Raw genomic sequence first — 25234 nt, 5'->3', positions numbered from 1 at the left:
AAACCAACTGCCTTAATTTAGATAGGGAGGTAGTAACTGTCAACTAAATACTTATTGTGTGTGTGTTTGCGTGTGTGTGTCTGTGTGTATGTGTGTGTGTTCATGTGGGTGGGAGTGTGTAATGGGTACAATATTTTGAGTAATGAAGTCTTGGCTGCTCTCATTAGTGCAGGATACAATAACACAGCGCCTCACGTCGCCTAAGGTTCCCCCCCACGCCACTGTCCTTCATCTTAATGGAGCACCATCAACAGCAGGAGAAAAATAAACTTCCCATTGCCCAAGAACAACACACATACACACGATCACGGCTTCCTGTACTGCCTGCCACTCCTGCCAAATGCCAGGGCAGAGGAAAATGAGTTTGAAAGCCCGGCAGATGAGCGGCTGCTACCATCAGCCCCTCTGAATCGAGTGTAATCACAACAAATGTGGAACAAATTGCACAGAAGCAATTAGCATGGTGTATCTCTCCATTCTTTTGCTTGGGTATGCGCTAGCGAAGAGCTGCTGCTTTGAAGAGCACAGTCTCATTAGTGCAGTGAAATACACAGCAGGAAGGGGCTAGAGAAAAGGAGCCGGTAGAGACCTGTGTGTGTGTGCCTGGTCCTCTCCAAGGGAGATCCTAATCCTAATTCAGACTCAGTGCAACAGCCAGAGCTGAGATGCAGTTGGCCCCTTTAAAGTTTATATGAGTGAGTGAGTGAGTGTGTGTGTGTGTGTGTGTGTGTGTGTGTGTGTGTGTGTGTGTGTGTGTGTGTGTGTGTGTGTGTGTGTGTGTGTGTGTGTATGTATTTGTATGTGTGTGTATATATATGGAGATATGACGTGCATGAGTAGGTCACATGCTCTTTTGATCTTTTTTCTGCTACTTGCCTTTCTGAATCAGGCTGATACTATCACTTTTGGCTTCGGGGCTTCTGTTTGAACTGCTTCTCCTTCCTTTACACTTCCATGCCATTTCATACTTTTATGTTATGCAGAGCTCTGTCTCAAATTATGTCTATCCCACAGTTCTTCTCTCGGACTCGCTCAGTCTTTCTTTCTCTTTTTCTCACTTTCTCACTTCTTTCTTGCTCTGTCTCATTTTCTTTCTCTCTCTTTTTCTCCCTCAGTACTGAGGTGATGCACTGCAATTAGCAGAGGTCCTTTGTGTTGTTTACTCATCATGTTTGTAAATCAGCATCACAGTTTATTTCCACATATCACTATTTAGAATATTGTTCTGCAGCAGTTAATACACAGCCCTGAATTGTATCTTTCTGTATCCATCTGTCTCTTCCTTTCCTGTACAAATGGAACAATGTGTTGGCGTAGGTGCATATGTTTTTGCTGGTATGATGCAGCTGGGTTTACACAGTGTCTCTTCCTGCTATTGTTTGAGGTAGTTGGCACAGTCTGTTGGCAATAGTTTAAGGACTGGAGCCTGTCCAGGGTTAAAGCAGTCACTCTTATCAGCTTTTAGGTTTCATTCTTCTTCTTTAGTTTCAATTCACCAGAACACACAATCAAATTTATTTAAGCAGTTTATTTGCAAACAGTGTGACATAAACTGCATATGTGTTTGTATGAAAAGGGCACTGATAGAGGCTCTATATTTAGAAATGAGGGCCAATAATGTAAGGATGCATCATTAATAACTTTATGTGGTGCTTGTTTTGTGTGCAATTTCTCTCATTTTTCTTCTGTGCACCAGTCCTCCTTTAATGATTACCCAGCTTTGCTCTGTGAGGTCAGAGGAATCATGCTGGAGAATGTGTGTGCAGTACTGATATTCCCCCTGGACAATGACTCATCTCTCTCCTGCTTTTCACAGCATGTGGAGTTTGTAGAGCTTGTTTTGCTCTTGGGACTGTGTAGGTGCCATTGGGAAATGATTTAGTGTTTAGCCCTTATTTAGCTGCGCTGTGTCACAGGGCAGAGTTATGTAAGTCAGCTGTATAGCGTATTAAGAAAAAGTGAACAGAGAAATGGATACGACAGAGTTTACATATGTCGTGGACCTGAGCTTGAAGACCACAGAGGAATGAAAGTGGCTTCAGCTGAATGCAATGGAAAGGATAGCATTGTTCAGCTCAGTGACACTGGTATTTGTATGCATTTCCCAGCAGCTGACCATCACTTTTACTGTTAATTATTAATTCTGGTGAGGTTTGGTGCCCAAGGGAGCAATATGTGTGGCAGTCATCTCAGTAGAGGCCACTGAAGCTTGGTGCCTTTCATTTTGCCTAGTGAAGAGCTACTGAGGAGGTGGGCTCTATGGAATATATAATGCATGTCAAGAGCAAACAGTGCAGGGCTGTGTAATAATTGTTGCAGAGTGAGATTCTGAATGGAGATATTATGTGAAGATAAACTCTGGTCAGGATTCACAAACATTGCACGCGCGCTTCTGTTGGTGGTGCAGCATTTATTGAGCGGCATAAAGGTCCTCTGCTATTTGTAATACCTCAGTGCTGAGCAAGAGAAAGTGAGAGAGAGGGAGAGAGCGAGAGTGAGTGATTGAGGCAGAGAAAGAGAGAGCATGTGTTTATTCACCTCAGGTTGAAATTGGAGACAGCAGCCCTCATTTCACCACCTGCCTCCTCTTACTGTGACCAGCATCTCTGAGGGGCACTTATTGCATTGTGGCTAATTTCAGTTCACCAGGACAATTAGATTTCTCTCTGTAACAACAAAAAAACCTGGCTGAGGTTAACCAAAATTAAGACACAGCATTGCTAGGTTACTAGGACAAGATTGCACTATAGCACAAGATTCATAAGCATTCATAAGCATCCACTTATGAATTTATCACTAAGTATATTATGCATTTTCTTCCTACAACAGGAGGTCAAAAATCTATCAAATTATAGAACACTTTTACAGACATGTTTCCTTTAACTATCAACTGTTTCTATAAATCTTGAGTCTAATCCCAAAACCTTATGTGCTCTCAAGAGCAAAATCTGTATAGAAAGCTTGCCTTGTGTCCCTGTAGTTCCACACACCAGTGAAGGAACCAGAAGGAACAAGAATTTAATTATCACCCTGTTAACACTTACTTAATACTCTGGCACAAAAGGTACTATAGTTGTGCTCACAGTGGTTAACTGGAGAATGTTATTCACTCAATCACAGTGTACCAACTACTACACAATAGCTCATTCATTCTCAGTAGAATCAGACATATTAAAAAATTACATCCTGTTTCCTGAAGGTCACTGGCATTATGGTTTCCACCTCTCAGAAATTTCACACAAATCTGAAATAATGTGGTTTAATAATAACATAATCAAGGGAAGTCTGGTTTATAGTAAGTTGGTACTTAATATCTATCGGTGTTTGCTGTATTTTCCAGATGCATGGCTTTTCTGAAAGGTGATCCAGATGATTGGATCAACTATATATAGACTTCCTCCTGCTGTCTTATGGGTCTCCCCTCAGTTCCATTAGGGTCACAGAAGCCACTTCCCCAGATGGCCCGTGAAATGATATGCTGATATTAAATATTAATGCTGGTTGTTCTGTCACTGCGCTGGCCACAAAGTCTATTGTGATTTTTTTTTTCGAAGCACAGACTTGTCATAATACTCTGATAATGTCAAAGAAAACGACAGAAAAAAATACATTATTACATACACTCTTTTCTGCCCAAATATAGTGATAATAGAATGTCATATTCTAGGTTGTGATTGGAGATAATGCAATCAGATATAAAATAACAGCTGACTTGTCACAGCTGCCATATGCTTTTGCTATTCAAAGACACTTTTGATAAAAAGTGCCTCTGTATTGGTCTCTCCCTCAAGAGTGCCAGGTATATATTGGCAGATATGAGCAGAATAAGAGGTTTGCTGGTAGTTTTTTTTATTTATTTTTTTTATACTGAACAGTTAAAAACCTAAACCTGCTGTTTTTCTCTTTGAACATCTTCACCAAGCTATAGATTTTTATAAGGTTTCCTCCTTAAATTGGAATCCCCAGATTTCATTCTCAGATTCCACACAGCAAAAAGGACCTGTTCAGTAGGTAGCATTAAGACTATTAAGATAAGTATTCAGTTATCTCCACATGAACATACCTTTTTCTTTTGACAATAATTACATGCCCCATTCACCACTGATACAAAACCTAAACATTCAATTACAGAGTTTTTTTTTCTTCTTTAAATGGGTCATGGGTCATTAGTGAACAAATCGCACTTCTCTGGCCTAAGGTGCAACACAATCCCACACTAAAAATGTGGGAAGGGAAATGTAAAAAACTGATGTAGGTCATCAGTGAAGAAAGCAGGAGTGTAAATATGCCAACGGTACCCACTCTATTCCAGCTCAGAAAGTACATTTTAGCCTTCACAAAGAAAACCAGATAAAGCCTCCTTATGCTAGCTCAGGCTTATAGCCTCTCTGGGGCTGTGTCTGGTAATGGAATATATGGAATATATAGTAGAAACCCTCCAAAGTCCACATTCAATTAACGAGCAATTCAGAACCACAGCTACATTTCATTGATGGCTTTTCTCTCAGCTGATGTGGACTGAAAATGTATTAGCCTAGCCAAGGAATGTTCTAAAATGTGATTATACACACAGGCTTTTCTTTTTGCTTGTTGTTGTCTTTGTCATTCTCAGTATCTGTTCTACACCCACTGTTGCCTTTCATGTTGCCTGCAGCCACAAATAGCTGCAGTGCATCAGCACCCACAAGCTGCTAATGCAGAGGCATCGTTAAGCCTTTTTGCCACTCCACCCATGAATATTTTAATAAAGGCCTATGCTAATTCCCACTATTAATATACAATAGTCAGTGGCACAGACAGCATTTGAAGTTTTCTTTAACTAATGCATATTCATAAATGGAGGAATCTGCACTGCAACTAATCAATTGAAAGTTTTTTTTTTGTTTGTTTTTTTTTCATATACAGACCTGTAATATAAATTAGATGTAATTTAGGAAGGGAGGTGCATGGGTGTGTCGAAGAAGCAGGAGGGAAGACACACATGAGCCACACAAATTGGCAGAAAGAGAGGGTGAAGGGTTTACAGTGTTGTCTGTGATCTTTTCAGATGGCACTGGATGTGAAGTCCCGAGGCCTGAGTGGTTCTTACACACTGTGAAAACAAGTGTGGCCTTGTACATTTTTAGCAATTGTTGTCCCAATCAACACCCTTGCTAGATGCATACACTCTCTACCCTCCTCCATCACACACACACACACACACACACACACACACACACACACACACACACACACACACACACACACACACACAAACAGATTTGCCCTCCCCCACTATTAAACGTTCCACCACCTCCGCACACACACACGCACTTTCACACACTCCCTAGGTGCCACCATTCTCCCATCTGCTGTGTTTAGAACCATTAGCTCTGGAGAGGGGGAGGACATGTGCAGGCAGGGAGGAGTCCCCAGTGACCATGGCCCTGTTCACAGCTAGAGTGAGCACCTCCTGCATGCATACAAACCATACACACGCACTTGGTATACAGCCCTACGTGTTCTGTAGTTACACACCCAGTCACATACATGCTATGACTCACACACTTAATACACATACATACACATACACATGTTAGGCAATGTAGGCTGTGTGCTTTTAACAGCTCACAAGTTACAAATGTGTATTAATGTTATGTATGTGTGTGTGTGAGTGAGATAAGACCCAAGACCACCCCCCCCCAACACACACACCACCACACACACACTTGGCTGTGAATAGAATGCAAGCATGCCAGAGAAAACGTACTGCTTCACCCCATCTGGGGTGCTAAAATATGGCACAGACCCATAGTGTTGTCCACCCACGTGGCCACTATGTCATGCAGCACACACTCTTGTAACAGATGCATGTATGTGCCCTTCCTCTCATAGCACAAGCCGCATCCTACATAAACCGCTTCGATAAACACACCACTTAATGGTGGACGCCGCACAATTAAAGCTCCTCTTTGATACAAACATTGTCTATTATAACAGTTTCATATCCTCTTAGCTGTCTCCTCATGAGAATTGCCTGGGTGTGTTGAATAATTCAGTAGTTGGCTTCTCAGCCACTCAGTGGAACACGAGCTGATTACGCTCGACGAGCAGCGTTCCCTCAAGTCCTTGGGAAATTGATGCCTTGTCATTTCATGGCTCTGTGGCTCAAGGTGCCCTCCCTGTGTACAAATCTGCCAGCGAGACGAGAAGTCATCACCGGTGTGTAATATTAACACTTCGGCAGGAAGAAATATGGCGGCAGCTGTGCATTTACTGTGGCTACACTCGCTATTGCAGTCCCGAGCCTTGGAGCCTTATGATTTAAGTAGCTGAGATATGTTCAGTAACAGAATACTGGATGCTAACATGCAATGACAGAGCCTCAGTTTCAATGCATCAATGTAAAACCATGGTTGCTTCTTGCATGTGATTTTATATTGCTGCAAATATTAATTAGCAAATGTTTGCTTTTTGTCCCACAAACTAAAATGCACCTCAGAACACTTTTGACATTGCATTTGAATCTGTTTTCAATTTTTTTCTATTAGCCATGGCTTATCAGCCAAGTTACAATTAAATTTTACAATAAGTATACTTACTCATAAAATGAGGCTGCTATTACACTTAAAATATGTACAAAATTACTTCTAAAAAGTGTAATGTATGACCTTTCCCTATATTTGGCCTCAGGAATATCCCTCTTCAGTATCCAGCCAGAGTCTGCTAACATAGAGGGATTCTACTTTCCTTGGTAGTGCTTTTCCATTATATACATAATGTATAGTATGTGTATGTTCTGGAACAAACAAAAAAAAAGTATGGGTGATAGGGAAATTCTGAAAACCATTTTGAATTCAATGTGGAAAAATACATAAGAAACAGGTATTTTTTGCCTGGGACAAACTCTTTGTTAACCAGTGTTACTGGCCCAGCAGGCAGAGTGGGAGAGCGTCCTACGTGGTTTGGCTGAGAAGATGGCCAACATGTGAACAGAATGTAGAATGCGATAGCTATTACAGGGAATCCAGGTCTTTGCAGTGAGTACAGTGTACAGCACTCTATACAGTGTGGAATTGGACCACTTTGTCCCTCTGCCATGTTTACAAGGACACAGCGATTTGGTCTGTCTTTAAAAAAAAGATGTGGAGGCTGGTAAATGGCGGGCACAGCTGGCACAGGCAGCGTGAGGCTGGTGGGAGGGATTCTGCTCGCAGCCGGGGAAAAGGGATTTTTCATTCCTCAGTCTTGCTGACACTCTGCCACAAGATTGAGTGTGACGCTAGCACTGCTTTGTGGTTCCTGGCTGCGACTAACATGTGTGTGTGCTGTGTGCGTGTGTGCTTGTGCCTGATTTTAAGTGAAGAAGCACTGTAGATAAGTGCATATATACTAAAGGGAAGGCTGATTTCTATTCCAACCCTGCACTAATATCCTCAACAATAGCTCAGGGGCATGCTTCCACTTGTGCAGCCGGGAGTAAGAAACAGACAGTACAAGGGATCTTAATTAGTCCTACTACCATCAGCAGTTGACTGAAAGATCCCTATAAGGAGACAATTATCTATTCAAAGAGTCACCATGCGTTCTCAACTCCCTTTAGCTCATCCTGTGTGCATCAAGCCCAGCAGGCTGATCAGCCTACAGAAAGCACACGGCACACTTGAATTCTCTTCTCAGGTGCAGTGGGAGTGTGGGACTGGGAGATTTCTCATTCTTGTCTGATAGAGTAACAGCAGCAGCACTGAGTTTTGCTTTGCAATGGAGGCTTCCTCTAGATTCCATCACATCATTAAAGAGGCCCTACTCAGCCTAGCCAGGGGCCCGCTGAGTGACCTCAGCAAACAGGCCAGGCTGGGGGGAATGGATGGTGTGACTTTTAGTGTCCTAATAAACAAACGGTTAAGGGATGTCTGCTGGGCCTCAAGCTATACCCATAGCACTTATGTTTGCCCTGATGTGAGAGGGCCTCAGGCAGTGTGCGTTAGGCGAGGGACACACTGACCCGACTCTCGACTGTCAAATGGCATCAGGCCATTGGAGGACATCAGTCACCCGTACTCAATGTGGTGTGTTCCACATCGCTGGCTCTAGCTGCTCCTTGTCAGTGCTGTTTTGGCCCATTGTGCATAAGTTGAATCGGTCATCAGGGAGGGTTTTCTGCTTGGATGTTCAGTTTAAATTCGACTCAAAACATATAATATAGACAAAAACTGCATGTATTTTTTTTTTTCTTGCATCGTGGCTTGATGTAGAGAGGCAGTGTGCTAGGCTAACATTTTGCTGCACAGAAAGTAGTTTTCTTGCGCTAACTATATAGAGAACATGTGGAACATATATCATTATCTTGAAGTTACCGTATGCAATTTTATGGAAGGAAAGAGCTCAAGAAGAGGTTGAAGCGTAGGCATAACTCCTCGGAATACAAGAGGTAGCAACAATATATATTTGTAGTACAGTTATTTTTGATTAAAAAATTGTTCCTTTCATTTCATGAAAAGTCAGTCTTGCCACATTTATTATCTCGACATGGTGTTACAATGTAAGCCCGGATGTCTTCTGATCCTGTCATTAGAAACATTTTGTTTTATTACCTATTTATTAATAGTTAATCTGCCAATTCAGGAAATAAATTACACCTGTGGGTAGGAATCACTCAGAAATCAGTATACTTGTTATAAGAAGCAACACTTTCCTTTTCAGATTATTAAACACAGATGACTGCACCTCCTGGCACAGGAGTGTTACACTGATCAACACTGATTTCTTATTTCTTTTTACATGCTGAATATGTTTTCAGAATTTCTCCATTGCCCATTTTTTTTCCTAATATACTTGCACATCATTATATATAGTACAGTAAGTGGTTTAAAGAAAAAATCACACATTGTTCATGTTAGAAGCAAGTTTGTACATATTTTAAGCATAATAAAAGCCTTATTTATAAGTAATGTATACTTATTGTAAAATACTTAATGCATACTTAATGTAAAGGTTTTTAGAAAAAAATCAGATTTGAATTCAGCATAGAAACCACTATAATGTCCATTTCTTTTAGTTTGGGGAGCAAAAACAAAAGTTCATATTTTGGTGCCCAGTGTTCAGCTTGTTCGACATGAGTCTTAGGGGCTGCAGTTGGGGCCAGAGCTAAGCAGAGCGCTGACAATTTTACCTGCTACAGTCCATGTTAGCTGGCAGCTCTCAAGGGATTCATGCAGATATATAACAATCTTTGAAGAGTATATTAAATGTTAAATTAAATTAAATATAAATATAAAATAAAATTTTACATGCTATTCACACACACACACACACACACACACACACACACAAACACACACACACACACACACACACACACACGCACACACAAACACACACACACACACACACACACATTTTAATGTGCTGTTTTAACTATAGCGGATATTCTAGCCAATGTGGATCAAACTGTCATCATCAAGCTGCCTCTCGGGGTGCAGCTTGTAGAGATTGATTGCAACACCTTTGAGACCTGCAGGCTCCTCTGTCTGAAAGGATGCTTTTCTGAAACTTCACAAACTAAGGAGTTTGTTCTTTAGCAAGTGTGTCAGTGTGGTGGCAGGACAGACAGGGCAATTTTGGCTGACTCGTTTGTTAGACTAAATATATCATTTGCCAAGGAAGTATGAATAGTTTGAGTAGGGCTTATCACCCAGTCACATTGCACTGAGTGAGGTACACTATATGGGAAACAGTTACAGAGCATGGTCGCAAAGTTCTGAGGCAGATTTCCAGTTTTGTGGGATCAGTTTGGGGAAGAACTTTTTCTGTTTCAGTGTGACTGTGCCACAGTGCACAAAACAAGGTCCATAAGGCATGGTTGGGTGAGTTAGGTGTGGAAGACTTGCCCACACAGAGCCCTGACCTCAACCCAACTGAATACCTTTGGGATGAACTAGAACAGAGATTGTGAGCCAGGCCTCCTTGTCCAACATTGTCATCAGTAAAGGATACCTGTCCTTTCCCAAATCTTAATCAAATGCATGATAAAATGGCATATCAAGTTAGATTAGCTTAATGGCCATGATAGTTAAGTATAAACAGAGACCTTATGACAAACAGAAAATAAATTTACAATCCTCCGGAATTCTTGTCCAGAATGTGGAGTATTCTTTGGTAAGGGCTAAAGACTCAGACAGATTTAAGTTCAGCATACACACACACACACACACACACACACACACATAGCCACCCCCCCCCCACACGCAAACATGCACATATGCTCATAAGCTTAGCACTATGACATAGTGCCTGACTGACAGAGGGATGCGTTAGGGATTGTTTACAGTGATCTGCTCTAATTGATATAGTAAATTGAATGTCCTTCATTGTAATCAGGCAAGCAATCACCTAGCTCTCTTTCTGTTAATTCAAGTGTCCTCCTTGACCGTAATCAAATATACTGAACAATCAGCATAACTCATGATTGCTGTGTTCCCAAACATTTCATCTACCCTTATTGACCTGATTTATAGTAGTTATAGAAATAATTTTAAATACACAAGCTCTTGTGCTATACTATCCTATACTGCTAGTTCACCACAGTCAGACTAAGGGCAACTCTTCTGATACTACTAAACAAGGCTTCTATCTTGGTACTACTGTAATGGATCATTTGAAAACTATGGTAGGTGTCTTTTTCCTGCAGTGTTCATCGCTACTGATGTTCTCCCTTAGCCAGGACTGATTCCGGCATGGTGGCTTATTAAAAGCTTAGAGGGATCAGAGGTTGCTGTTTAACTGGATTCTCAAGAAGTCTTTTGATAACCCTTTGCCAAAACCTAGGCTTTGGGCTTCTCTCTCTCTCCCTCTCTCTGTCAGTTTGACACAACTGAAGACAATAAGTGGATTCCACTTTTGTAGTTGCCTCCTGTGGCTGTGTGATAAGCTTAGAGCAGGACCTGTGTGCGTTGTGATTTGTCAGGTTTCTTAGCCTTCTCTGATTAATCATGGCCTAGAAATGTCTCAGAACTACTCTGAGAAATCACAGTAAGTGCATGTTGCTCCTTTCTCGAAGTTGCCATTTGACAAGGTTTACATTTAGAAACCTTCATGTTGCTGGAGTGAGGAGTGAGGGTGACTTAAGCACAGTTCCTAGCATGTGGAGCACATAATTCCAGCTCACATGTAATCAAACAGAATTAGACTGTGGTAGGGTTTTGTTTATCATGGTTGGCCATGTACTTACTATAAGTAAACATCCTAATCTCATAAGCTAAAAAACTGAACACTCTGTCGGTATTTCCACTGTCACTAACAGCAGCTGTGGTGTTCTGCCTTATGATTGTGGCCTGAGTTTGACTATTCTAGAACGATTTAGTTCGAGAGACTTCAACCAATGGTCAGACATGCTGTCAGATTGAAAATTGTACAGCAATGGAGGAGGTGACGTTTCCACAGGCTTCCCTTTATTAGGAAGCAGCAGGGCTTGGAGTGCCTGGGGCTCATGAAGAAAAGACAGGGTTACAATGTTGACCTGAAGGCTCTGCAGGGGGCCACTGCTCAGTGGACAAGGTGCCTTACAGGAAATGCTGGACTCACATTGGATTTTATGATGTTGTGAAAGAAGGCGAGCTAGTAGATATCAGGTTTTACTTCACCATTCTTTGCTATAGATTCTCCATTTAACAATGACTATTTCTATCCTTATCACATTAGGTGTAGGTTATTTAAAGCTTTTAGGATGTAAAACCCCTTAAAATCCTTACCTTTACTGGAAATGTCTGACTCTCGTGAGACTTTACATCTCATGAAGAAAGGATTTTGTTAAGGTGACCTCAAGTTGGTTCAGATGGATCACAACCAGTCTTTACTTCACGTTCCATATGTAGACATGCATATTGTGTCCTGTTCTAAATTTTGCGTATTATGAAAGTGTCAATACAGTTTTGTTTTTTATCTTTATACTTTTTTTTTTAAACGAATGTTTTGTTTTTTAATCATTATAAGATCCTGCTGTATCCTCTACCACTGATTTTTAAGCAGGCAAGTGACTGCTGGTGACTGAGCCAGGCTCATATCTGTCTCGCTTGGCTCTCTGAGCCTCCATAAATGCTTCCTGCCTCATGCTGGCTTCACTCAACAGATCATGTTGTGCTCCAAACATGTGCTGTTGCTTAGTGCACTGCTTAACCACTATACTTCTCCCTTCCTCCTAAATCTTCCCAATCTGTTCAAAGCATCATCCACTGGCAGCTCTCTGTTCCCAACACATCCTACTTCCATCTCTCTCCCTTGATCTCTCTCTCTCTCTCTGTTCCTCTCTTACCAACTCTCTCTCCTGCGCCCTCTCTCACACCAACTCTTGCTCTTTCTTTTCAGCTTTATATGTCTTCGGTCTTTCTCTATGAATCCTTTATGAATTGCTCATTTGTAGATTGCTTTGGGTACAACTGCTTCCTGGCTGAGAAAGATTATGGCTCAGTGTATTTAAGATTAGCAGTCTACCTATGGCAGGAAACTGCACATGCTTACACTGATTGGAATTGCGCATTTTTAATGATACAAATGAAACTTTCCTCATAATCATCATCATCTAATTCTATCTGGATTTCTCATTTCAGTATGACTGTGTTTGTGCCAGGCTGCACAAACATCAGAAGAAAAGGCTGAAGTTTATTCTCTCGTGTCGATTTCAGGTTGATTGTTTAAAAAAGCCTCCAGGACCAGATTACTCTAGTGCCAAGAGTTATGAACAAATCAGACGCTGGCCTGTGAGAGAACCTGGACAGCGTCCAGTGGTCACTACAGTGGCTGATTTCAGAGGTTCAGCCACAGTAGTGGGCTTTTGAGGTTTCTGGGGCTGGGGTTGAGCCTGTTATCTCCCCTTCACCATGACAGTCTCACTCTGGCTCTCCAATAGTCCCACAGGCCAACTGTACAGCACAGCTCTGTTCATAGCAGTTCCAGGGCCAGTGGATTATGTGATCCCTACACACACACACCACACACACCACACAAATACACAGACATTTGCATGTACGCATGCAGGTATACGTACACACAAACACATGAACGCATGCACATACATGCACTCATACATCCATGTACATGCACACAGACACTCGACCAATTAAAACATTATAATGACAAACCATTATCTTGTGCTGTTGTCCATACATGAATATAATTATAGGCACACATCATAAAAATTGGAATATTTTGATTTTGTTTAATTTGCACCAGATTGTTCACATAGTTCTTGGGTCCTTCAGTTCTTTAGGACATGAATTGCAGGGGTTTTTGTTAGACTGGAGTTGTGATTGCAAAGGCTCAGTAGATCCCAGTTTATGCTGAAGTGCTGTAGATCCAGTATATGTTAAAGTGATGTGAATGTAATGTTAATCAGAACTGCAGTGCAGAGCCTGTAAATCCACTGTGTGTGCACCCTTCACTGCACTCAGTGAACTGAGCCAAGAGACCCCATGCTGCCAAGCCTAACCCCTGTAGCATCTCCCTTTCTAACTCACACACACACACACACACACACACACACACACACACACACACACACACACAGACACACACACACACACACACACACCATGTTTGGTAGCAAAATCCAATCATGTAAGCTCTCTCACTCCTTCCTGCTCTGACAAATGTCTTTTATCTGAAGAGCAGACTTCCGGAAAATGTCAGATTCAGTGCTATCTCTCTCTCTGCTCTATGTCTAAATTTTCCTTCCATGAGTTTAACATATCAGTTCAGATAAGAGTCAAGTTAAGCTGTATTGACTGGAACTCTCCATCTACTGTAATTTTTTTTTTACATAATGTCCAGCCCTTATGAGTGATCTATAATCCATGTGTACATATGTAAATCAAAAATAAATAATAATAATAAGCACATTGTGTGCATGTAGCTGTTTCACCTAATTCTTTGGACCAGTGTGTGTTACTGTTTAAAATTTCACCTTGGAAGTGTGAACTGTGCAGTTAACCAAAAACCTTCTGGGGCTTTAGATCTTCATTCAGTGTTGTCATTCCATGGGGAATTCCTTGTGAAAAACAGAAAATAGACCAAGAAAACAGAGCTGTCGCTTAATTCAATTCATCACAGAACCTCCTGTATGCGGTAGGCACTGGCAGCTCAAAGCCATTAGTAGGACAGACTGTGACAGAGAATCAAAAGGCTGCAGTGTGTGATTGTGTGTTAGGAGCATTTGCACCTTGGTGTCAGCCTCTTTTTAGGCTCCCCCTCTTCACATAATTAGTCTTGGAATACAGTGTTTACGGTGCCTGTGTTTAGATTGTATTTATTTGTCTATGTGTAAGAATAAGCAGCAGTTCAACGGGGGTACATACACACACAGCACAGTTAGGGAGCTCTGTTTCTAAATGGAGAGTACAAGGCTGAATTTTGAGTAGGAAGGACAAAGAATAGTATGTGTATATGTGCGTGTGTGTGTCTGTCTGCGCCTGAGTGTGTGTGTGTGTGTGTATGTGTGTGTGTGTGTGTGTGTGTGTGTATGTATGTGTGTGTGTGTGTGTCTGTCTGTGCCTGAGTGTGTGTGTGTGTGTGTGTGTGTGTGTGTGTGTGTGTGTGCGCGTGTGTGTGTGTGTGTGTGTGTGTGTGTATGTGTGTGTGTTTTCAAAGAGCTTGGGATAAACAACATGTGCTTTGTGTGCATGCAGCTCAAGCTGTCACTGGGTGCATTGTCACACCCCTCCAGATTAGGGCACTGCTGCACTGCTCTATTGTGTGTATACAGTGCAGTGTTGTCTTTCAGCAACAATAGCAGTGATGCTGGGAAGCACAAAACTGGTGACAGAGTACAGATCGCCACCTTGCCCACAGTGATCAGGATTTCACCCCCCCCCCCCCCCCCCCCCCGCCTTCTTCTTTCTGTTTCTGGGTAAGACAAAATCACATTGGAGTTTATGTGAAAGTTAAACCAAAGCTCTCAAGACAAAGTGTGTTGGTACTGTTTTTACACAGGACATTACTTTTTGTCTGTGTCTGATAGATAGATAGATAGATAGATAGATAGATAGATAGATAGATAGATAGATAGATAGATAGATAGATAGATAGATAGATAGATAGATAGATAGATAGATAGATAGATAGATAGATAGATAGATGTATGTGAATGTGGGAGGGGTGGGTGTGTTATCGTATGTGAGCATATGTGTGTGGGTGGCTGTGATTAAGCCCCTTTCACTGTATGAGTGATTAAAAAAAAAAGCTCGCATATATCTGGCTTAGCATGCCCTTATGTGCAAAATTGCTTTCCCTCTGGGCTTCACACACACACCCCACACACCTCTCTCCACCCCCGAACGCACACACATCTTGGGGATCTGATGAGCAAAGCTGTTGAGACACACACATATTGTCTCAAAATTATGTGGTCTCTGTACAGTATCTGAGATTTTGTGGTCTTTGTACAATCTTCCACCAAAGCGAACTCAAGAATTCACATTATTGACTTTGTGGAGCATTTGTATAGAATTATTTATTACTGTACCTAAGTAATGCTATGCCTACACCTTTAATGTAATGATATCTTTAACCTCAGGATACTAATTTTAAATAATTTTTTTTTCCTTGTGAAGAAAGCCCAATGTTCCTACAACATTGTAGTTTTCTTATTTTTTTATTATCAAGGGTATGATGAGCTAATGAAATGCTCCCGCAGACATGCCCAAACATACACACTAGTGATAACATTTGTAAAGTTAATCTGTGTGTCAGGTTCACAGCGGAGAAGGAGAATCCCATCATGCCTCGTGCACTTCAAGTCGAGCAAACCAATTCTGAGTAACACCACCACCACATCCACCCATGCCACAACCACCAACTACCTCTACCACACCTACTCTCGTTTAGGTGATATGGTGCTGCCTGTTAGTTATAGAGGAAGAGAACACACTCATGTACTGGCAGGGCGTCATGCTGCTAGAGCATTCTCCTGTTCTGTCTCTGACTCATGCTGAGATGCATGCTCTAGTTTGCCCCAGCATTGAACTGCTACATGTGTAGGTGTACGTTTGTGTTTGTGTGTGTATCTGCAGCGGATTTTAGGATCTCTGAATCAACAAAATTGTGAAATTGTGCTCTTGGCTGCTTGCATATCCCCTACTTGTTTCTTGTATTTTTATGGAGCAAATGTTTTGCCCATAATGAGAAAAATCCTGCTTTCTCTATAATAAGTGTTATTACAAGTTAATGATTAATAATAAATAATAAAGCTCAAATCTAGTAATTTGAATTTGAAGTTGGGATTAGCTATATTCAATAAATGCTTGTGTGTGCAAAATATAGAACTGAACATATTTAGGTAGCTGCCTCCCTCCCCGAGTATGACATCTGTCATACTCTCATTCCAATAAATTGTATGAATATGAAAAATTGTGAAATATGTATATAAGAACAGGTCTATACCAGAAATACTGGATTTAGTCTATATTTAAAGCAGATTTTGTTCATTTTGTTGCTGATCACTGTATAAAGCTTGTCTTATAAATCCTTAAATTACTTTTTTCAATTGCAATATCCTAGATTATTTAAGAGCGTATGTTCTCTGCTTTTTTGATCTTCCATGTGCTAATTGAATTTGTCCTGAAACAAGGGCACCAAATACTGGAATCTGGCCAAGTGTGCTCCATCCATTGGATAATGATGAAAATAATTCCTGCAGGAATGCTCTCTCTGTGTGCATGTGCATATATGTGTGTGTGTGTGTGTGTGTGTGTGTGTTTGTGTGTGTGTGTGTGTGTGTGTGTGTGTGTGTGTGTGTGTGTCTATCTGTATGTCTGTGCGTGCTATAGTGCTGGGAAGCATGATGCTGTATGACATCCTAAATGAGGCATGTAATGCCCTGTTGCAAAAGAGATGGAACTCCTACTCTTATGAAAGATATATGAATGTCATTTTAAGCTTCCAGTAGCATGGTGAGCCTACAGATGTCAGAGCCCGGACAAATTTCCCTCCATTGTCTCCTCTTCCTCACTAAAGCTCTGACATGCGTTGGTAGGTACCTGAAATAGGGATGAAGAGCCAACCTTTACATACTAGTCCATTCTTCCATGTGCAGTTTATTTCAGGGCAGACACAAAAATCCAGCCAACCACATAGGATTCAGAAATTAGATGATGTTTGTGAATGGCAATTTTTTAAAAACTCTCAGTAGGAGAGTTGCTTTTCTGTGCTATTTTGATATCCGGTGAGTTTTTTTTTTGTTTTTTTAACAAAGAGCTATCCGCCATTGGTCCAGAGCTGTATGATCTTCATGGCTGAAGATCTGAGAAAGGGAGGGGGGGGGGGGGGGGGTTTCGGTGCACATCACCTAGCATGAGGTAGAAAGCAGTGCATGCTCAGGCTTAGCACACACACTGCTCTCTAGACAAAGCAAGTCGAGTACACAGGCTCCACCAGGATGCTAAAGGCTTGGCCTCTTCATGGCAGCCTCTGAGATGAGGATGAGAGAGAGTGGGGATGAGCCATGGTGGTGCTGGGGTTGAGGTGGTCAGGAGCCTGGGTCCTGTGTCTGGATCGCTTCGTTTTACTCCCTGCTCCACATTGTATGTCTCAGCAGTGGCTCACTGTGAGAAGTGATGCAAAGCCATTGCTACACCAGATGGAAAGAACTCCCTCTGTGCTACTGACACAAATGCGAGATAACTATGCAAATGGACCCTGTCCCCCTATTGCTAAGAGTTGAAGTGAATATTAAACACGCAGTGAAAAGGTAGGTGTACAGCCAAGTCTGCGGTAGCCTGTGGATGACTGTGGGGTGTGTGCTGGCAGGGAGAGGTGTTCATTCACCATATCCTGGTCTGACAAAGCCATGTGAGATGATTAGGGCATGATGGTGGGTGGGCATGTTGGCTACTTGTGTATTGGAGAGATGGGGGCGTGCTAGCCAAGTCCTGCTATGTGGGAGGTATCTAGGAGCTGTTGAATGCATGCCCTCAATGTGGCCCTTCCTGTCAGGTGGATGAGGAACAGGGAAAAAAAAAAAAAAAAAAAAAAAAAAAAAATATATATATATATATATATATATATATATATATATATATATATATATATATATATATATAATTTATTTATTTATTTATGTTTATGAAGGGCCACAAATTATACACACACACACACACACACACACACACACACACACACACACACATATATATATATATATATATATATATATATATATATATATATATATATATATATATATATATATATATGTGTGTGTGTGTGTATATGTGTGTGTGTGTGTGTGTGTGTGTGTGTGTGTGTGTGTGTGTGTGTTTGTGTGTGTATGTGTGTGTGTGTGTGTGTGTGTGTGTGTTGATAATTTCCATGTTTCACGTGACAAGAAGCATGCAATAATGAAATGTTTTCATGCAGATATGAACAGTAGTCAGTAAAGATGCATCTGACCTTTTCTCACTCAGTCACTGGTCGTGTGGGTGTGCATGCGCATGTGCACGTGCGTTGCGTGAGTGTGTGCAGGGTGCCCAGCTACAGAGCATCCATCCGCCACACCTCCTCCGGTTCAAAGCGTCTGTGTCCAGCTTGTGGCTGGCAGGGAGCATGGCTCTCACTGCTTCCTATTTTCTCTGGTAAATGCCAGCTTCAGCCTGGCACTGTGGGAGGGCACACAAGCTGAAGAGCAGAGGACGTGGAGGAGAAATCTCATTACTCCTTTGGAAATGATTTTGCACATCTCTCTCTCTCTCTCTCTCTCTCTCTCTCTCTCTCTCTCTCTCTCTCTCTCCCTTTCCCTGTCATTTTTTCCCCTGGCAAACAGTAGAGATGATAAGCCATGGGAGATCTCCAGTTCTCACCACTCCTCACTCCCCAGTTCCCATCCTTATGTTTGCTCACCCTCCTCCCTTTGGCAGTCTCCAGCAGAGACTCAGATAGGCACTAAGCAGACCACATAATCTTATCTGTGAATAAAACACATGTGTTGCAGGCTCTCAGTCCCCCAAATCACTTCCTCCACTCAGACGATGACCTTCTTTCCTCCGTTCCCGTACACCGGGCTGTGAAGTGCCCTGATTGAGGCCACAAAATTAATAATGTGGAGATTATAATTGTTTTGCAATTGAGATGAGAGAAAGTAATGAATTTGCAACAGTATTGTATATTCACAAGAAAGAGGATGAGCTATGAATGACTCTGCTAATGAAATTTACAGTGTATTCTATTGGTTTTAACCACTGGAGTTTATGCGAAATGCTATGGAAATGCCATTTGTGAGTTTTTCACATTCACATGTGCGAGGCTTGCTGGCAGACCTACAGAGGCATGTTCAGAGTGGGTGTTGACTCAATGCTGGGGATTTTTGCTGTGCTTCTGCAGGCATGGGAGCAGTGAATGCAGGTTGCATGCTGATATTTGCATGGGTGAGTGGAAATGCAGTGAGTAGAGAAAAGAATAGGAGCTCACTTAATGGTGCCTATGCCACCCATTTAAACAATAAAAAAAATACAATACAATCACAAGGATCTCAGAAAAATATGATCTGGATGTACAAGGTATTTAAAATAATATATATGTAGTACAATATGATTGTATCTTCTCTACTCTCCCTTTTCTTACTTCTAGCACATTACACCTTTTATTCTCTCACAAATCCTGCAATTGCTCTCCAGTTCAGCTATTTTTAAAAAAATCTCATTTTTTAAAATTCTCTCTAATTATAATAAAATAACCACAGTACCACTGGGTAGAAGCAATGAATGTGTCAATCCATAATCACTATACCGATTCTTTCTCTCTGTCTGCCTCTGTCTTTTTTTTTTTTTGTTCATTTTGGCAGTGGATAGTGGGTGTGCTGCCCAGTTCTGCATCCTATTAAAGTGTGCCCCTCACTGGTGTCCTGTGGTCTGTGGATAACAACGTCACCCTGTGACATGCTCATAAATTACTCTAAGCATCAGGATGGGCTCTGGGAGAAGAGGCCTCCACTCTCTCCGGGGAAAGCTAATGTGTTACACCTCTAAACACATCACACCACTCCCATGATAGAGCACTGGTTAACATGATAAACCTTGACTCACCGAGAGTGCTCAATGGCATGAACGATGAGTGAAATTCTCATCTCTCTCTGCTCTCTTTCTGCCCTGAAGAATCAAATCAATGTTAATTTCTCAGGAGAAACGCATGTTGACCTCAGCTAACCATGTGACAAAGTGCTTAGGGAAAGAGATGTAAATTACTGACCACAATATGACTTTAGTCAGCATCTTATGTTTACCTTGTCTGATAGATAAAAAAAAGGGGGGGGGGGCAGTATTATGTCTTCAAGCTTTTGTTTTGAAAAGGTCAGTGCTTCATAGCAATCTCCTTCTGTGGTGACATAGCAATCTCCTTCTGTGGTGAGAGTTGCATTGACTCTGCCTGAGTGTGAAACCTGCATAGAGTGCGGATACTGGGACTGGGTCTCCTGTGTCCAGGCCCGTTTCTCGTGGTTAGTATTGATCTCTATCGACCGGGCAGCTGCAGCTTCAGCTGGAGGCTAATTCTGCCCGCCGCTTCTTCCGCTGACATTTTCATTGGCCTGCCTCATCCTTATCGAGTGGAGCCATAAAGCAGTGCTTCAAACAGCCCAGTTCCCCCTACCCCTACTAAATCACTCCCTAGCCCAGCTACTTTATGGCCTGGCTACAGGAATACTGAGACAGCAGTCTTACAGAGCCATGACTGGGAGGACAACGCTGACAGCACAGCCCTGCATATCTGATTTGCTGTTCAGGAAAACTAGCACTTTGCAGCAAGCCCTCAGCCTTGAGTTGACATAAAAGAGAACCGTTCATGTTCAAACTTCAGGCAACCGTGATCGTAAATATTTTTTTACAAAAGAGAAGGAAAAAAAAGCAGAGAGTAAAAGAAAGGCCATTGTTTTCTGCATCATGAACTGCTTTTACAAAAGTAGATGAGTGCATTCAACAGCTGTAACTCCACTGCATAAGCTCCCCTTTACTGACCTGCTGACCTCATTTTAGGAACCTATAAAGTGAAGTGTGAAGTGTGCAAGAGTGGAGAGAGAAGAGGAGCCGCTTCTTCACTTTTTTGCCTTTTCCTGAGCCAGTGATACCTCTATCTGTCTCTCTTTGTCTTCCCTTTTTTTCTGTCCCTCTCAAGGCCAGTTATGATTTTCCTCAGCTTACGCAAAAACGTCCTGCTTGTATCCATTACTAGCAACAGCCAGCTACTACCTGTTATACAAGGAACACTTACCTCTCCCCGAGTGCATTATAGCATTCCTGAGAGTACAGGAATATTGATTTAGGCAATGATTATTTGGTTCAATGGTATTTCATGTGTTTGGCTCCTAATTGTTTTATTGTCCTAAGCACATGTGTACCAATACCATTAATTTAACCCTCTAAATGGAAAGTGGAAGTGCAATCAGGTTATCGGAAAGAAGCATTCACGACAGACATGAGAAAAGTCCTTTTCTGTCTAATTTGTTCTAATTTGCTTAACACATGATAGCTTTAAAGGAGACAAGTTTGCCATTTCCAATGACCTTCGGCACAAATTGATCAAGTTAATTTACATATTGAATAACTGGCAATACAAAGACTCTGATTCAGTAAAATGAGTAATTCTTCTCCACTCTCTTTTGCAGGGCCCTGGGGCAGGTGTATGGGTAGTGAGTGTGGTCCAGGTGGGAGTCAGAGCCGAGCAGTGTGGTGTGCCCACTCTGAGGGCTGGACCACCCTACACACCAACTGTCCTCAGAGCAAGCGGCCTGACAACCAGCAGAAATGCTTTCGTGTCTGCGACTGGCACAAGGAGTTGTATGACTGGCAGCTGGGTGCGTGGAACCAGTGCGTGCCCATCTCACTGCACAAGCCCGGGGTGCCACGGCCGCCAGTGTGTACGCGGGGCGAGGAGGGCATACAGACGCGTGAGGTGAGCTGTGTGCAGAAGACAGATGGCGAGCCTGCCAACGACGCCATCTGTGAGTACTTTGAGCCCAAGCCGCGGCTGGAGCAGGCCTGCCTCATTCCCTGCCCACGGGACTGCGTTGTATCAGAATTCTCGCCCTGGACCTCATGCTCCAAGACATGTGGCACAGGCCTGCAGAACCGCGTACGCTCAGTCCTGGCCCCGCCCTTGTTCAGGGGCTCAGCCTGCCCTAACCTGACAGAGTTGCGCACCTGTGAACTGGTGCCCTGTGAGGGGGAGGAGAGTGTGCACAGCCTCAGGGTGGGGGCCTGGGGGCCCTGCAGCTTGGTGCCTTCAAGGGAGGCCCGTCAGGTGCCCCAAGACCATCCCAAACATCTGGATAGGCCCGACCGACCTGACCAACCTAAGCATCCTGACAGACCAAAACGTCCAGACAGACCGAAACGTTCAGACAGACCAAAACGTCCAGATAGACCAGATCACCCAGATAGACTGAATCGCCCAGATAGACCAAATCGTGCAGACAGGCTAAAACGTCCTGACAGACCAAAACGCCCAGACAGACTGAGACGCCTAGACCGAGCCGACCAGCCGGACCGTCAGACGAGGCAGGAGCGGCAGGCCAAACGGCGCAAGAACAAAGAGAAAAAGGAGGCAAAAGGAGAGCGTGTGAGGCAGAGGCAAAGGGACAGAGAAAGGGTGAAGGACCCAGAAACCCGAGAGCTTATTAAAAAGAAGCGCACGAGGAACCGACAAAACCGGCAGGGCGGCAAGTTCTGGGACCTGCAGGTGGGCTACCAGACCAGGGAGGTGATGTGTGTGCACAGGAACGGAAGCACTGCAGCGCTGAGGTGGGTTTTACTGACACTGGTCTCACCTTCCTGTCACATCCTACAGCCACAGTGCATTCCAACATTGCTGGAACTAGATGTGAGCAGCTCTGAGGTCATTGTACTTTATGGGAATATGCTCTTACCATACTGAGAACTACATGACTCCAGGAACATACAAATGATGGTCTGTATGCATGTGAATGCAGAGGTGTAGAGTTATGACAAGCATCCCTCCTCCAGCTCCCATTCTGGCCTGTGAACTTAACTCTAGCCAGCTACCTGGATGCCAAAGAATGATCTTTATTCACTTCAGTTTATCCCCTCATCATGTCTTCCAGTCCAGGAACGCACAGTGGTTATCAAGTTCTCCTCATCACATGCACACACATACAGTCACACACATGTAAAAGGAGAGTACCTGTGCAAAGAAAGACTTTGCATCTAATAGATCTCAAGACAGAGGACATTTAATGTGAATTTGCACAACCTATTTTATAGGTTCCATTTCTTATTATGGCTGACTTCTGATTTAATTTTTAATTAGCATTGTCTTTGAAGTAAAACTGTAAAATAGTCTGTTTTCATGTAGACTCAAATAGTAAATTGAAATGACGCTGTAAAAATTAAGCAGTAAGGTATTCCTGCTTCATTCTAGGCTGCAGGTCTGAGCAATGTTCTCATTACAATGGCCTTTTATCTATTATAGCCATTTAGTCATTTTATTGCCATCAAAAATATCTATCCCTTCTTCTAGAATAGACTTGCTATAATAATTTTATTCTTTGTCAGCTGATGTGTTGAGTTATAGTAGGTATCATGGTAGATGCTTTGAAAATCTGCAGGTTTGGAAAGGAGGCTCTCATGGGAACACTGGGATTATCTACCAGTGACAAAACCAAACATAAGAAGATTGCAAAACTGGGATCTTACATAAACCAGTTTGGGTCATTCACAGCAATCTTTATTGACATTAGATCAAGCAACATAAAGTCTGACTCATGGTGAAACAGCAGTCCTGACCTTTACACTGTCCTATAAAATGATTGCCAACCTTGGTGTACATGTGAAAAAGATGTGTTGTCAGTTTGATAATTCCCCTAAACATGAGTGCAAGCTAATCTTTTACTGAGATTAAATTGTTATTGTTCAAGCCATATAAATAAAAACGTCCTATAGATAAACACCACTCAAAAACAAACCATGATCATCGACATATAGTCAAAGGGATTATGAGGTTAAAATACCGTTAATTTGAAATGGCCTGTTATTTTACTTTATCATTTGATGCCTTTTTAAGCCTTCCATGAGAAGCATGAAATTTTCTCTGCCCCTGCTAAATGGCATTGCAAAGGATGGATGGTAGCTCAAGCCATGGTTTTGTTGGGTTCTGAGAAGTATGATCTATTTCTGTTCTCTAGAGTCTCTTTCCTGGAATGGCTGAGGTAACCTTTTGTATTTCCTTTCCTTATCTTATTGTTTCAATATATATTGTTTCAAAATATTTGGATCTTTTTTTTTTTTTTTTGCTTATTACTCTGAAATTGATTGAACTCTCTAAAATTCTACCTAAACCTAACCTATGCTTCTGCACAGTGAATAAGATTGTTTGCCTGTGGTACTGTGTTATGAGCGGTTGTGTGCTGAAGACAAAAGCAGTGTTACAGCCAGTGCTTTAGAGCTACTTGGTGACATCACAGAAGGCAGAAGGCCTCAAAGAGGCTTAGCTGACACTGGTAACCATATTAATGTGGACTGTGCACAGAAGCAATCATGTACATCTGTGTCTGTCCATTTGTGTGGTTGTGTGGTGGCACAAGCAAAAGTCATGTTAAAAAGCACCTGCTGTGATCTTGAACATTGTGGTGGTACCTTATTCCCCTACCTTCTTTCAAAGAGAGAGTTCAAATTGGTCTCTCCATTATCTTATGGACTGCTTTTGCTTGGTGTTTTCAAAGCACTTCTAGCATTAGGCAGTTTTTGATCCAACCAACCCCCTGATTTCTACTGGGTAATTAGGACCCAGCAGAAAGTGAAATTCTGCCACCTGCATGTCTCTAAGGACCTACAGAGGAGAACATTCTTAATCATGCCACCCCCTTGCCAAATATGCCAGGGAGCAGGGGTTTTGATGCCTTTTAATTAAAATTCATTAAAGTCATAAGTTGGTCCATATCTATATTGAACAGCAAACAGCTTCTTACAAAAATAACTAGGCAAATATGCTCAAAGAGTGAAATCCTGGTGAGAATCTGGGTCAGAGAGTTAGCAGCATTAAAATTGATATCTTTGGGGATTTTGTGCAATCACAATATTCCAGATTCCATTATGCTGCTGTTTTGATTCCAGCTTTGAGAAGATAATATTTATGTCTTTTGGAAGGATAGTGCCAGTCACATGTACCCTACAGATGTGTTTCTCAACCCAGTTCAGTCCACATTTTTGCAAACTCATCTCTCCACAAGCCTGGACCAAGCTAATAAAAACAAAGGTGTGGAAGC

General features: G+C 42.2%; 1 protein-coding gene across 1 annotated transcript in view; it reads left to right on the top strand.

The window, feature by feature from the left end:
- thsd7aa (thrombospondin, type I, domain containing 7Aa) overlaps nucleotides 1-25234 on the top strand; it is a 76752-nt gene that overhangs the window by 10619 nt on the left and 40899 nt on the right. Inside the window, exon 2 of the mRNA XM_081703094.1 lies at nucleotides 21620-22754. Within this exon, the coding sequence (XP_081559220.1) occupies nucleotides 21620-22754 (1135 nt within the window). The remainder of the gene's footprint in view (nucleotides 1-21619; nucleotides 22755-25234) is intronic.

This window comes from Electrophorus electricus, chromosome 2 (genome assembly GCF_041902795.1).
Source record: "Electrophorus electricus isolate QZ-2024a chromosome 2, ASM4190279v1, whole genome shotgun sequence".
Lineage (NCBI taxonomy): Eukaryota > Metazoa > Chordata > Actinopteri > Gymnotiformes > Gymnotidae > Electrophorus > Electrophorus electricus.
Note: the sequence above shows the minus strand (reverse complement) of the source record. Positions and strands in the feature narration are given on the sequence as shown.